The 14,417-nt window shown below is 33.4% G+C and overlaps 3 protein-coding genes across 3 annotated transcripts; 1 reads left to right on the top strand and 2 right to left on the bottom strand.

Annotated features, from left to right (window-relative positions):
* Positions 1-602: 602 nt before the first annotated feature.
* LOC107491186 (GDSL esterase/lipase At3g48460) lies at positions 603-3,671 on the bottom strand. The gene is made up of 3 exons (XM_016111986.3): positions 3,146-3,671; positions 1,896-2,073; positions 603-1,347 (listed from the first exon to the last, which is right to left on the bottom strand). The coding sequence occupies exons 1-3, from the start codon at positions 3,601-3,603 to the stop codon at positions 841-843; spliced, it is 1,143 nt and encodes a 380-aa protein (XP_015967472.1). The 5' UTR covers positions 3,604-3,671; the 3' UTR covers positions 603-840.
* Positions 3,672-7,607: 3,936 nt separating this feature from the next.
* On the top strand, positions 7,608-8,344 carry LOC107491196 (protein NOI4). The gene is made up of 3 exons (XM_016111995.3): positions 7,608-7,701; positions 7,896-8,105; positions 8,196-8,344. The coding sequence occupies exons 1-3, from the start codon at positions 7,693-7,695 to the stop codon at positions 8,217-8,219; spliced, it is 243 nt and encodes an 80-aa protein (XP_015967481.1). The 5' UTR covers positions 7,608-7,692; the 3' UTR covers positions 8,220-8,344.
* Positions 8,345-10,118: 1,774 nt separating this feature from the next.
* Positions 10,119-14,174, bottom strand: LOC107491206 (zinc finger CCCH domain-containing protein 43-like). The gene is given in 6 exon segments (XM_021141687.2): positions 10,119-10,611; positions 10,916-11,185; positions 11,670-11,997; positions 11,999-12,126; positions 12,834-12,902; positions 13,239-14,174. Coding segments are annotated over 6 exon segments (1,581 nt in total). The 5' UTR covers positions 13,881-14,174; the 3' UTR covers positions 10,119-10,467.
* Positions 14,175-14,417: the final 243 nt, after the last annotated feature.

Raw genomic sequence — 14,417 nt, 5'->3', positions numbered from 1 at the left:
ATTGAACTTTTATAATTTATTCTAATTTATTACTAAACAAAATATAATAACACTAATTTTTGTATTTCTATCATTTATATCTTGTTCTCAATATCTTATCTTATTCTATTTTCAGAATCAAATGCAATCTTAATTTCTTTCTTCGTTTTGTCAAGAGATATACTATAAATTTTGAAGTTAGTTCCATGGTGGTTATTACAATGATATGAAATTTTGATAATACTTAAAAAAAAATAAACACCTAAATTGATATTTAAACTTGTCAATAAGTTATAACCCAAATGACATAGTCTTTTTATATTCACCTCACCTAAGAAGTCGTGGGTTCGAGTATTCTCATTTTTGAAAAAAAAGAAAATAAATTAAACTTTCATCATTTATTATTTTTTATATTTAGTTTATCATTAAATAAAATACAAAATAACTAATTTTTATATTTTTTCACTTGTGTCTTGTGTTCTTAAAATTAAATACAACCTAAAAATTTTCAGATCAAATATCTAAGATCTTTATAAATTTTTTTCTTTAAAAGTCTTCAAAAATTTGATAGGTTCTTGTGTCCTTTTGAAGAGTCCGTAATTTTCATTGTAGAATTATGCTAGCTAGATAATATTACACAAATATATATTTATTTGTAAAAGTATATACTAATTTCCCTCGGAAAATTTGATATCCAATAATCCTGCTACGGACATAAGTATTTGAAGCAGGAAAAATATTATACAAGATACGAATAGATTCTCTCAATTTATAGTTACATTAGCAAACACTGTAAAGCCAATAGGACTAATAAGGAATACCAAACAGCATTCTTGGATGATGATGAACCATTGATCACCCTCACCCCTGCCTCTCTTTTTTTTCCAACAAAAAATTGAATGGAGGTTGTGTTAAATTCCCCTGCAGAAACATTTCAGAAACAACCTTATACATTGCCTCAGTTAAATGAACACCATCCCAATTAATGTAATGTGAAGGGCTAATGCATGCAGTGGCATTTGGTGTTCCACACGTGGCATAAACACTGAAGTTGTAAGGTGGTTCTCCATATCCACAACACACTTTGAAAACTTCTGTGAAACCATACTTGCTTGGGTTCTTCATTACGGCGCGGTACGCGTTCCAGTAATCGGCATAAACTATGATGGATTCAGGGTACTGTTTCCTCAACTCTTGAATCTTTTCTTGCAGCACAAGGTTGTGGTTGTAGCTCTGGTTGTTAGCGCTTTTGACACATCCTATGTCGTCCCTGTTGTCCGGCGAAGCGAGGTACATTGCCAGTGGCAAGCAACCAGTGAGTGGCAGACCCTGCACAACAATGTACTTGGCACCCTTCTCAAGCAGACTCTGCACACACACATTGTTTTAAACGTGTTGATGGATCTGCTTAGTAACTATATTTTACCCAAAAAAGCATGCTTTTGGGTTATAAAAGTTGGTATAAAACCATGTAATTTGTAACAAATTCTTTAGAATAGCAAAATTCTAAATCAAGCAAAAGAAAGAACTGCCATAAGCTATTGACTACAATACAAGTTTCTAAATAATGCTATGTGTATACTGTATACAAAAAAATCAACCTTCATCAACTAGTTATTTTGTATTTTAATATATATTTTATAAGAATAACTAATTTTTTGATTAATTTTTGTGTCCACCTAAAATTATTAAAAGTTTATTATAATATTTTTTAATTTTTATGACACAGATAATCATATTCATATAATAATTATTGTTGTAACTGATATTTATAATATCTTTAATAAATGTCCCCTTCAAATTATTATCCTGCAACTACAGCTGTGGTTGCAGTGTACTAATTCAATAACCTAAACCATCAAATGATAAGTGGGTACAAAAAAGGAGGTCAAGAGGGTTGCTATTTAAGTATTTACCTGCAAAACTCCAGTGGTACTACTGATTGCTAGCTTCCTTATGGTATCATCAGGAATATTGGATCCAAGAGTGTAAGCATAGTCATTCACTCCAATCTCACCAAACCAAAATAGTGTCTCATTGAAATCAGTGCACCCTGATTCTACTCCTTCACATCCTTGGCTCTCATTAAGGTATCTGTTACCAACCGTATAAGAACAGAAACCAATGAGTAAAGGTACAATGAGATTTAGTTTGCATACTATTTTCTAGACGTGTCCTTAGTGATGTTTGATTCGGTTCAAAATACTAATTTTATTTGTAGTAAGTTTGGATTGAATAATTTAAAAAAAATAAATTCGATCTAATTTCAAAAGGATTGAATCGATTTTATAAATTAAAAAAATTAAATTTATATAATAAATCTCAATTAAATTATAAATAACTAACAATAACTTAATAAGTCTTAACAATATCTTGAAAAATCAACAATAACATAACAATAAAAATATAATTATAGATTAGTTAAAATAAATAAATAAATCTCATTTTAAATATAAAATACTTATTAAATAATAATAATATATGAATAATATAAAAATATATAATAAATTGAATATATTATAAATAAAATTATAAATATAATAAAATATTATTATAGCACATTATTTAATTTGGATTGGATTGAATTGGTTTTAAAAAGTATATTCGAAATCTGATCTATTTCTATACATTTTACAAGAAATAGAATCAATCAAAGCCAAAATTAATACGATTTTAATCAATTTTTTGTTTGAACTAAATTGGATGAACAATCTAATTTAGATCGATTTAGATTTGAACACCTTTATTTTTTCCTAAATAGAAATAGAGGTTTGGAGTAACCGTTAAACCACTAATATAATTAGATATTTGCTAATTGCTATGATACCTAAAATTATAGTGTAAATTGTCAAAAAAAATTAAATAGTTAATATCTAATTTAAAAGTATAAAATTAATAAATTTTAAATATTTAAATTTTTTATAAAAAAAATTCGACAAAAATTTGACATCAAATAATAGACACTTGGTTATGTAATTATCAAGTTATACGATGTACATTACACTTTGAATGCACATGACGACAGAAATACAAAGATTAAAAAATACACAAAAATTAAAGAATCATTCATTCATTTGTATACTCTCTTCCATTATAAAATTTTATATTTTTTTGTAACACTAGAGAATCTAGTAAGTTTTATAAGATTGCACCTCTATAAGCGTACCTGTTAAACCAAATAAGCTGTGATTGTATAGATTGAGGGGTAACATCAAGAGAAAGATTGTTCCTCACAAAGAATGCATGGTTTATTGCTGTGGAACCAGCAACAGCAAAGTTAACACCAAAAGTGTCATTTTTACCCTTCTTCAAGTGCTTGTAAGGCGGCAAATACGGCATTGAGAGTGATTCAGTTACAAAATCTATGACAAGTCTTCCATCGCTGTATCTGTTTGTGGAATGGTTGAAGAAGGTGCTGCCGTACGGCGCGTTCGACACGTGGCCGAATCCGCTTGGGCCGTTGGCATTCTTGGTGTTGCCGGTGTCCGTGAATGAGTCCCCAAATGCATAGATCTTCTTGAAGGGTCTTGTTGTTGTGGCAGAAGTACTTGAAATCATGCATATGGTGGTTATTGTTAGAACGACGAAAATTGGCAAAGAAGAAAAAGATCTAGAAGATGCCATTTTCAAATGGCTCAACTATTTTGTTTTGCTTTCGGTGAGTAGTTGGAAACTTGATTTTTGATGTTGTGTTTAGAAGCTTATCTATTTATACACGTGACTTTGAGATATGTATACAATATGTATTAATATATTATTATACTGTATACATACACATGAAATCAGAATGTACATACATTTACAAATCATAATTGTGTTTTTTATTTTTTTTTTCTCTGAGTATTAACTAAATATAGTTAAATATACTACTCCTGCATCTAGTAGCTGCCCATACTGAAGAAAATTAAAAGACTAGGCAAAAATTAAAAAGGACTTATTTATATATATTGCCGAGGTTATTTATATTAAGGTTGTGAAATTCAATTAAAAAAAATTAAAATAATATAGCATGAAAATTGTTTTACAATATTTTCAGACATGATGAAAATTGAAACATTATAGATAGAAATTTAAAATTTTCATAAAATTTAATTTTGATGCACTATATAAAGTAATTTTACACGTATATTTAATTAGATAAAGTTATATGAATAAAAATAACTATTTTTCACATTATCTGTATGAATGATCATTTAAAATAATACAAATACTTTATACTATGTACATCAAAATTAAATTCATTTTTTATAATCCTGCAGAGTTTTATTTTTTATTCGGTTTCAGATTACGTTAATAGGCCTACTAACACATGGTAGGAGAGAGTTTGCTGTTGTTGATTTATGGTTTGATACATAAATAGATAAACGTATTTAAATACTGCACATCAATTTTCAAATAAATAAAAGGTGTGGTTGATAAAAGTATAAAACGGAGCAATTTTTCCTTAAAGAATTGAAATAGCTGAGGCCTTAATAAATGAACATGTGCACACACCAACGGTTTTTGAAGGTGATTTAGTGCAACATCAGAAAAGCGTGGTAGAGAGTGCAGTGATGAGCGGTGACAAGTAGTAATAGTGGCTGGGTAGTTCTTATCTTATGGTATGTAAGGTGAATTTAAATTTGCTAGCAAATTTTGGTTGAATTTTTGTGTGCGTCTCATTAATGGCCACCAACGACCTCTGTATCAATTACTCCTATTGATTAAATGAATGAATTGGGATGTGTGTGCTTCATTGTCCCAACAACATAGTCAATATTATACAAAATTACAAATAAAACAAAAGTAGTTTGTAAAATTTTCTGAAATAAATCCACGAAGTCCATTGAAACTAATAAATTCGTTCATTGATGCGGCGAATTTGTTTATATTTCTGTACAATTTAGTTCGTAATTTTTTTTGTTTAATTTACATAATTTAAAAGGTCAGGACAACAAGGATAAAAGGTCTACCAAAAAGGATAGTTTCTACTACATATCCGACCTCTTTATCTGACCTCTTTAAAGAGGTCGGGCACAATGCTCTACTTGTCCAAACAAGTAACTGTCTTCGCGAATTTCTCTAACTATCTCTATCTTTTTCGAAAGATATATTCTAACAAATTCCTAAGATAAAGAGAATGATTATCCATCAATAAGGGTGTAACTACTCTAACAAAGGTGGTTAACAACTTTACTATAAATACACTAACATCCTTCAGGTTTATACACGTTTTAACCTACTAAAAACCTTCCTAAAGTCATTGCTGACTTAAGTATCGGAGTCTCTTACAGGTACCACCCACCACCTCCTCACAAGGAACTCGGACGGCGGCACCTCGGCATAAGAACAAGTCGGATACTGCCTCAGAAGGAGTCTAGACCTTATGTACAAACCCAAAATCAACATTTCAAGTAATTTTCGGAACATTAGCACCTTTGCTGAGACCTGGAGCCCTTCGACAATGGCAGATAATCTGTCTGAAGACGGCCATACGGCGTCTGAATTAGAACCCGAACCTCAACGAGACGACCTTGCACTTTCAATACCCCACCATGCAAGAGGATGCACATTCCTCACGGAGAAGGAACATCTGGAAACCTACAGCCGAGGTGAATTCAATCAGAGATACATCCACCGGAAGAGGAAAAACCACCACATTCCACGGAGATACTAGGTTTGGTCCACAGCCATGATGGACGACTGGAGCAGCTCGAGCATGAAGCTAAATGTCAACGGCAAGCAGAATGAGAACTGCAAAGAGAGGTACGACAGCAAATGGAACTAGAAGAAAAGCTCTTAAAATTGGAAGTTGATCTTATAAAAACGGAGCACTTGAGATTAGTTTTGGCATTGGCCTCTATGAAGCATTGGCCCATACATCAGTTGGATGTCAATAATGCTTTCTTACATTGGGATCTTTCTGAGGATGTTTATATGACTCTGCCACCCGGATTTCCATCTGCTCAACCGAATCAATGCTGTAAGCTACTAAAGCCACTGTATGGTTTACGACAATCTAGTCGTATGTGGTATGGCAAACTTTCTCATCTTTTGCTATCTCATGGATATCTGCAGACCTCATCTGATTATAGTTTATTTGTTAAATTCATTGGTGATCAAATTTCTATCATTTTAGTCTATGTTGACGACATTGTTCTCACTGGTAATTCCATTTCTGAACTTGCCTCCATTAAGTCTATTTTGCACCAACACTTCCGAATTAAAGACTTGGGCCCATTAAAATATTTTTTGGGTATTGAGGTTGCCTAATCAGAGAAGGGAATTTGCTTATCTCAGAGAAAATATTGTTTTGATCTTTTGGAGGATTCTGATTTATTAGGTGCTAAACATGCCTCTGTTTCAATGGATAGTACCACAAGACTATATCAAGACGAAAGTCCCCTACTATCCGACCCTTTTGTATATCGCCGTTTGGTTGGTCGTCTTATCTATCTCACCACTATTCGACCGGACATCATGTATGCCACTCAACAATTAAGTCAATTCATGGCATCTCCTACTGAATCTCATCTTCAAGCTGTCAAGCATGTGTTATGATATCTGAAAACTAGTCCCAGCAAAGGACTTTTCTTTCCAATGAGCTTCAGTGACTCTGATTGGGCCGGATGTCCTGACACTCGACGATCTTTAACAGGTTATTGTTTCTTCTTAAGCAGTTCTTTAGTCTCTTGGAAGACCAAGAAACAAACCACCGTTGTCCGCTCATCCACGAAAGCAGAATATCGTGCACTTGCCAACACAACTTGTGAACTTCAATGGATACTAAATGTGTTACAATTTTTACGCATCTCTCCTATCGCCCACCAGTTTTATATTGTGATAATCAGAGTTCTCTTCATATTGCTGCTAATCCAGTTTTTCATGAACGGACCAAACATTTAGAGGTTGATTGTCACTTGGTTCGACAAAAAGCTCAAGTTGGAGTGATGAAACTTCTCCCAATTTCCTCTTCTGGGCAACTAGTTGACATCTTCACCAAGTCTTTGTCTCCTCAACCCTTCCATCTTAATTTGAATAAGCTTAATGTTCTTGACATCTTTCATCCTTCGGTTTGCGGGGACGTATTAAACCACTCTTCCACCTTAACCTATGACAACAATAAAGACGTCTCACGGTCCACAAATTCAGCCCAACAGAATACACAAATTCAATTGTAATTTTAGTCTTTATTTTATCTTATAGTTATGTTTATCTTTATCTCTATCTTATCTTTATCTTTATCTTTATTGTCTTGACTTGATGTGTTTCGTCAAGCTTAAAAACACTACTTTCCATATACACAATTTCTAATAGAATATCAAATCTTTAAAATAGTAACTTTGTCTTAATTTAAATAAAATAAAATAAAACTGAGAATGCGAAAGGTTGTCATGGATACTTGCCTGGAAACAGAAACTAAACGGAACAACTGAACCTAAGATTAGAAAAAGCAGCAATGGCGCGCACTAACGAACACTATACTGTTTTTTTTTTTTCTGCCTTATGGGTTATAACTTATGAACAATTACGCGTAGGGCTTACTTGTTCTTTCAAGTTCCAACAAAGCGATTTGTTATTCTTCCTTTGCTTCTTTCCCTCTCTTTCTCCTAAACATTTATATACTTAACCATTATTCTGTATCACCAGAATCCATTCAATTTTTCTTTGCTTTCTCTTCTCTTCTAAACTCTTTCAACATCTATCATCTTTTTCGTCTGATTCTCAGCATCCATGGCCACGGTACAATTCACAATCCTTGCTTCGCTTCTTTTTTTTTTGTTTAGATACATTAGTTTTCAAGTCTACTATATATATATAGTCAATGTGGGTTATAAGCCCATGAGTTAAGAATTCAATAAAAACTTCCTTCTTGTTTATTAATTATTTATGGTTTTTGTTTCCATTAAAATTTTTTAAATCCTTGAATTGTTCAGCAAGAAAGAGGTAGGCCATTGCCGAAATTCGGAGAGTGGGACGTGAACAATCCGGCAACAGCAGAAGGTTTCACAGTGATATTCAATAAAGCAAGAGATGAGAAGAAGATTGCAAAAAATCTCCCAACAGAGAAACTTGCCACCCAAGAAAAGAAATATAATGCACCTCACAAGCCTGTTGCTTACACAAAACATCCCCAAAAGCAAAAGGTAATAACATCTTCAAAGAACACCTATGTCTTAGTTCTTATTATGAGCTTTTAGTTTTGTTTGATTTTCTGAAATGATATTTTAATGCAGAGTAAGTGGTTTTGCTGCGGTTAATAATCCAAGAAGGCGTGACAGGGGAATTGGATTCCGAGAACGACTATTAGGAAAGGGGATCCTTGTACAAACCCTAGATGTTGGTTTACGGGGACCAGATTCTTGAAAAAAAATCCCCAATTGTTGTGATCCTGCTTTTTAGCATTTCAACCCTTTTTTTTTCATTTATCTTGTTTTCTTTTCAAGTTTTCTTTTTTCTTTTTTTTTTGGTTGTTGAAAGTTTACAAGATATTGTATTTGTAAATTATAACACTGGAAAGAAATAAATATATGTGAACTTATAGTCTGATACATTGCTATGTTAGGTGCTAATTTATTTATTTATTTATTATTTCTTGTATTTTACATTAGACACTAGATATAGTTTTCTAATTTTTTTTTTTACATGAAGAAACTCTTTCATCAAAAGATAATAAAAATAGGAGATAAAAATGGAAGTGTCTCAACATATCTGTAGGGTATAATTAGGGTATTTCGAAAATGAGTAGAACATATACATAGTCATATTAATTTTAGGTGCATATTATGGTGAAGAAGAAAAATAAATGATAAAAAGATAAAGATTCACTCTTATAAATAATTAAATATTTATCTAAAAAACTGTTATTTTAATTTTATTAATTTTTTAAAATAAATTTATACACTTATTTTCATTCTCTTCATACAAAAAACATCTTTTTCGTAGAATTATCTTTAATTTTAGTACTCTTTTCTTTTTAAATAACTGTTGATCTAAGTTGACTTGGTTCCTACTTTCCAAGGAGAATTATAAGTGCCGAAATGTGGAGTGAAACAATATGCAAGAAAAAATAGAGAAGTATATTTTCTTGAGGAGTGCTACTTACAAGTTATTTGGTTTACAACTCATACAAGTTGGGAGAAACTTAACAAAAAACACGCTGATCCATATACAATTTCCATGGCGTGCTTCGCGTTCCTCCTTCCCCTCATCCTCTTCCTTCTTCTTCTCCTACTCTTCTTCTTCTTCCTCCATTAAAACGAGTTTCTTGTCAAATTTGTTCGATCTCCTTCGTGCGTTCTCTCTTTGCCTTTTCTTTCGTTGTTTTATCTGCGTTTATCTTTCTTGCTTCGTTTTTTTTTATTTTCATGGTTTCTGAAATCAAGCTTTGAAATTGTTTTGAAGATAATGGAACTTCAGAAATACACCTAAACGATTACAGAAATACACCCAAACGATTACAGAAATTCACCCAAAGGATTACAAAAATACACCCAAATGATTTAAAAAATACACCCAAAATTCGTTGAAGTACACCTTATGCATAATTCAGAACTCTTCCTCTTTCTCCCCCTCATCTTCTACTGCTTCTTCTTCTTCTTCTTCATTTCCTTATTTCATATTCTCATAATTCTTTTTGGGAGGAAAAAATCAAACAGAAAAATATACATAATGTTGCAAAATCAAAAGAAGAACGAGGAGAAACACGACGATGAAGATGAAACATTTCAAAAACGAAAAAGAAGAAGCACGAAAAAAAAGAAAGAGAAGAAAAAGAAGAGGCATGAAGAAAGAAAAAGAAGAAGAAATAAATGACTTGTATAACTTATATGGAAAAAGACTTGTATGTGAAAAATCCCTCTATTTTCTATTATGAATATGAAAAATGTTAAGTGAATAAATTATTTTTATAACCAAGTTTAATTTAATTTTTTTTCTTCAACTAATTTTTATTGTGTTAATAAATTATTAGACCAATTTAATTGAACTTGCTTATTAAAATAATTTGATCATGTGACATCACCATATTAATAGATTACAAGAGTCCAGTTATTTAATTCATCGGTAAAAGATATATGTTTTACTATAAATTCACAAAGTGTAGCAGTAACTCACCTATAAAGCTATGTATATGTTAGGATTCACAAATGCGCAAAATGTTACTCTTGGAAAGTTATCAATTTTATTTGTAATCTGGCACCTTATGGAAACTAGAAAGTAATCCGCATTCACATCCAGTTTGAAAGATCACCCACCAAAAAACCAAGTGAGTAAACAAACAAGATAAAAAAAAAAGTAGACTAGAGAGTAGAGACTACAAAAAAGTTACTTGTAAATACATAAAAACATCCGTTTGCCATGTGTATAAATATATTGGTAATCCGTAAAAACTTGTAACTAGAGGAAGAAGCTTAGAAGGGTATCATGTTCATAAAGAAAACTACAACTTCTAAGTGAAGAGTTGCTCAAAGGAAAAAGAAGGTCCCTTGACAAAGATGCTTAGAGAGGTTACTGAACAGCACCTCCATTTCCACCCATCCCATCAACTTCAACACCAGTTGGGGGCACTGGGTTTATCGGATGGTCATACTTACAAGCCGGTCCAAACTTACAGAGTCCGTATCGTGTGTAATGCATGCAGGCATTCTTGTCCTGCATTTCATGATAAACATAATAGAAAGAAACTAGGTAAATATTGCTTCTAACTGCATATGGCTCTATCAAATTAGAGGTACTAATCCTTTAATCCATCATCGTCACTTGGTGTTAGATTTTTGAAGCCAGATACAGGATCATCACTAGGTTACACAACCATGTCAATTCAATTTTAAAAGCACTTACATTTATTTACCCACCATAGGTTAAATAATATTGAGAAAGAAGAACCATTTTCAAGTTTCTACACAAGCGGAAAAATAGTGGTATAAACTAACATAAAATGATGATAACAACTTACAGGTCTAAGAGGCAGGCCTTTGTCATTGAGGTTGCATGGAGGTAATGTTGCTATCCGATTCTTTGGATGGTGAAATTTACAATTGGATTTGAACTTGCAATCCCCAGTTTTCAGGAAGTAGCTGCATTCAGGTTCACCAGGTCTTTCAGGAAAGTCATCAAGTTGAATTCTTTTTTGTGGGTGTATATAAACATTTGTTTCGATCACTGGATTGTTCATGACATATGGCGGAGGTGGATGCATACTCCTCTCAGATAGGTAGGTAGGTGCCTTTACAAACCAGAAACAAGTCAGAGTGATGCAGAAAGTTCAGCCAGCATGATAATTAACTCTAGGAAGGTGAGAAAAAAGAAAACAAAAAGGACCATGCTGTACTGCATTCAGTGCATTGCACAATATAACTCACAGGTCAAGAGTAATAGGTACAAATCGAATATTCACTTCTAAGTTTACAACTAAACGTCCACCTCATGAATCTCAAATAGCTTAATACTCATTCAGCTTTCCAGTATGTATTCACTGCTAATGCATTGATATGTCTGCAACACTCAAAAGGTGACAATATCTCACCATATAAAAGGTATTTCAAACCAACGGTAGAATGAGATACAGTCAGATAAATGAAATAAATATATAGCCTGATAACAATAAGTTAATAACATTGCATGACAGGGCATCATCTATCTAGCATAAATTATTGTATAATAAAACAGCCACTATTAGATGGCTACTAATATTGAATCTTAGGATATACCTGATATGCATTCCAATCAGGACTTGGGGGCGAAAGCATCATTGGCACAAAAGGAGATGTTTCATTTACTGTTCTTGGAGAAGACCATGTTGAGACAGACTGCTGCGATACACCACGTAATGAAATAGATCCTCCATTACTATACCCTGAAGAAGTATTAGATCGTCCATTACTATACCGTGAAGAAGGATCAGATCCTCCATTCCCTGGAGATGATTCAGAACCTCCAACAGTTGTAGGGTCAGGATGATTAAACTTGCAGTTTGCTCCAAACTTACACGAGCCGGAAACAGATAAAAGATGGTATTATGAAAGAAGCTTCATATATACATACCAGACGAATAGGCAGACCAAGAAAATTGAGTTCTGCCACCTCCTCGGTTGTTAAATCTTTTCCTTTTGTATGGTTATATTTACAATCTTTTCCAAACTTACAACCCCCGGACCTTAAATAATACTGCCATAACACCAGAAAAAACATTTATTAAGAACATTTCACATATCCTTTAAAAAAAAGCTTCATAAAGAAGCTATGTCTGAAGAGCAAAATCTATTCATTTAATCACGCCAAAGAAGCTGCCTGACTTACCACCCGATAGAGATTCATTCGTATTTTAACTCAACAATTGATAGGGTAGTGCAAAAAGCTTTTCCTTTTTTCTTTTGCTTTTTCCCTGTTCATTTGTTTTCGTATCCACTACTATTACATATTGATGTATGCAAGCTAAATTACGAAGATAATTATTAATTTATTATTGTTATCTTGCATATGAAACTATCATCCCTGTCACTAATGTCATTATCACATGCTTCCTGGAATGCGGCTTGACTGAAAGAACCAGAACAAATATAATGTCATGAAAAAGAAAATAAATGAAAAAAAAAAAACAACAACAATGTCCTTCCTTCTCCACGGCAAATGTAGAAAAAGGAATTCATATAATTCTATTATCTTTATATCTCTTTGCAAAAATATTGCTACGTAATAATTTGAGGGTAGCCAAAATTGATAACATACAAGATTATATGCTAGATCAGACCTTCTTAAACTATCCTTCTATGTAAATTTAGGAATACGTAGTTTAAGTTTTCAATTAAACAACAGAATGTGCATATTCTAAATTTACAATGAAATTTGTTTAGAAGCATAATTTTGATAATAACCTTGCATTCTGTCTGTCCTGGTCTCTCTGCTTGCTCTTCCTCTCTTTCTGCTGGCCGCTCTTTAACAGCCTTCACGTATGGTGAAACATCTTAGAGAAGAAACTTTTAAGATGTGAACAAAATATAACATGTTTGCAGTCATGAAAGGCCAAAAGCCTTGTTATATGCTCAATCACATATCCCTATTTCCCTCTTAACTGCATTACTTTTTCTTCCATTTTTATCACACTGAAAACTGTGAAATCCTTTTGTTAATAGATAACATCATGTCACCTCACCTAATACAACTTCAAAACAAAATTGGGCCAAAAAGACAACATTGTACATAATCAAGTCCTAAGCCAAACCTGAAATCTAACAAATTGCAAAACTTCAAGAAAGCGCACAAAAAAGGGCCAAGAATACCTGGTTTTTCCTCCTATTAATTGGGTGATTGAACTTGCAATTGATTCCAAATTTGCAATTCCCAGTCTTCATATAAAATGCACAATCCTGAGCATCAGGCCTCCAAGGGTACTGGTGTTGTGCCCTACCACCACCACTTTTCTCTTCCCTATTCTCAACCCCATCAACATCATCACCCCCATCAGCATCAACATATTCATTAACTAACCCGTCATAATCACCATCCACAAGACCCACATTGACATTCTCCTCTTCCCAACTATTGGTCTCCCACCCCCAGTTATCCCCATCAGCACCACCACCTTTAAAACCCTCATCACCACCATTTACAACTTCATCGTCACCATTAGTAACACCCCCATCATCAACACCACCACCAACTTGGCCAAAGTTTGAAACTTTATCCCCAATCTCGCCACCCTCTTCGCCCACACCTTCCAAACCCTTCAAATCCAGCTTACTCTGAAGCTCAGCCGAGAGTGAACCATCCTGAGCCGTTTGATAGAGATCTGACGGCTGAGGATCGTCGGTGCCGTGATTGGAAGAAGGAGCAAGTTGAGGGTCTTGTTGGGTGGCGGTGATGCAGTCACCACCGCCATTGGGAAGTGAGGAAGAAGCAGAATCGGATTCAGTGTGTTCCATTCTCCCTCCACATTTCAAACCCTAATAATGGTTCTATAGTACTTTGTTCCACTCACGCGCAGAGGAATAGGGCTAATGTGGTGGTGGTGGTGGTGTTTAATTTATTTAAATGTGTGAATGGGGAATGGAATTGGGGAATCAGCAACGTAAAGAAAGAAAAAGCAGTAGCAATGTGTGTGAAGAAAAAGGTGAATGGGGAAAAAGGGGGGGAAAAGTGTGCAACTTTGTGGCACTGTGAGCGAGCGAGTGAGTGGGTTGTGGGTATAGTGTAGAGAGAGTGTAGTATGCGTGCTTTGTTTGGTGCACTGCACCCATTTTATGAGTACATGTATCTTCCCCCAAATTTGCCATTTTGCATTTTTTGCTACTAAGATCTTTTTCTTCTTATATTAGTCTAAACCATTATTTAGGTTATGTTTGGTTGAAAGGAAAGAAATAGCGAGGAAAGAAAGGAAAGAAAAGAAATTGAGTGGATTTTTATTTTTTTAGATGTGTTTGGTTGAAAGGAAAATAAGAAAGAAAAAAATGTTATAAAAA

Source organism: Arachis duranensis, chromosome 1 (genome assembly GCF_000817695.3).
Source record: "Arachis duranensis cultivar V14167 chromosome 1, aradu.V14167.gnm2.J7QH, whole genome shotgun sequence".
Taxonomy (NCBI): Eukaryota; Viridiplantae; Streptophyta; class Magnoliopsida; order Fabales; family Fabaceae; genus Arachis; species Arachis duranensis.
Note: the sequence above shows the minus strand (reverse complement) of the source record. Positions and strands in the feature narration are given on the sequence as shown.

What these genes read in the sequence shown, in the direction of transcription:
- LOC107491186 (XM_016111986.3), bottom strand. Translation starts at nt 3,603, where the DNA reads ATGGCATCTTCTAGATCTTTTTCTTCTTTGCCAATTTTCGTCGTTCTA. An exon ending in CAGCTTATTTGGTTTAACAG is followed by an intron (nt 2,074 to 3,145) that starts GTACGCTTATAG and finishes GGTTGGTAACAG; the next exon opens with ATACCTTAATGAGAGCCAAG. An exon ending in GTACCACTGGAGTTTTGCAG is followed by an intron (nt 1,348 to 1,895) that starts GTAAATACTTAA and finishes GTGTGTGTGCAG; the next exon opens with AGTCTGCTTGAGAAGGGTGC.
- LOC107491196 (XM_016111995.3), top strand. An exon ending in AACATCCCCAAAAGCAAAAG is followed by an intron (nt 8,106 to 8,195) that starts GTAATAACATCT and finishes ATTTTAATGCAG; the next exon opens with AGTAAGTGGTTTTGCTGCGG.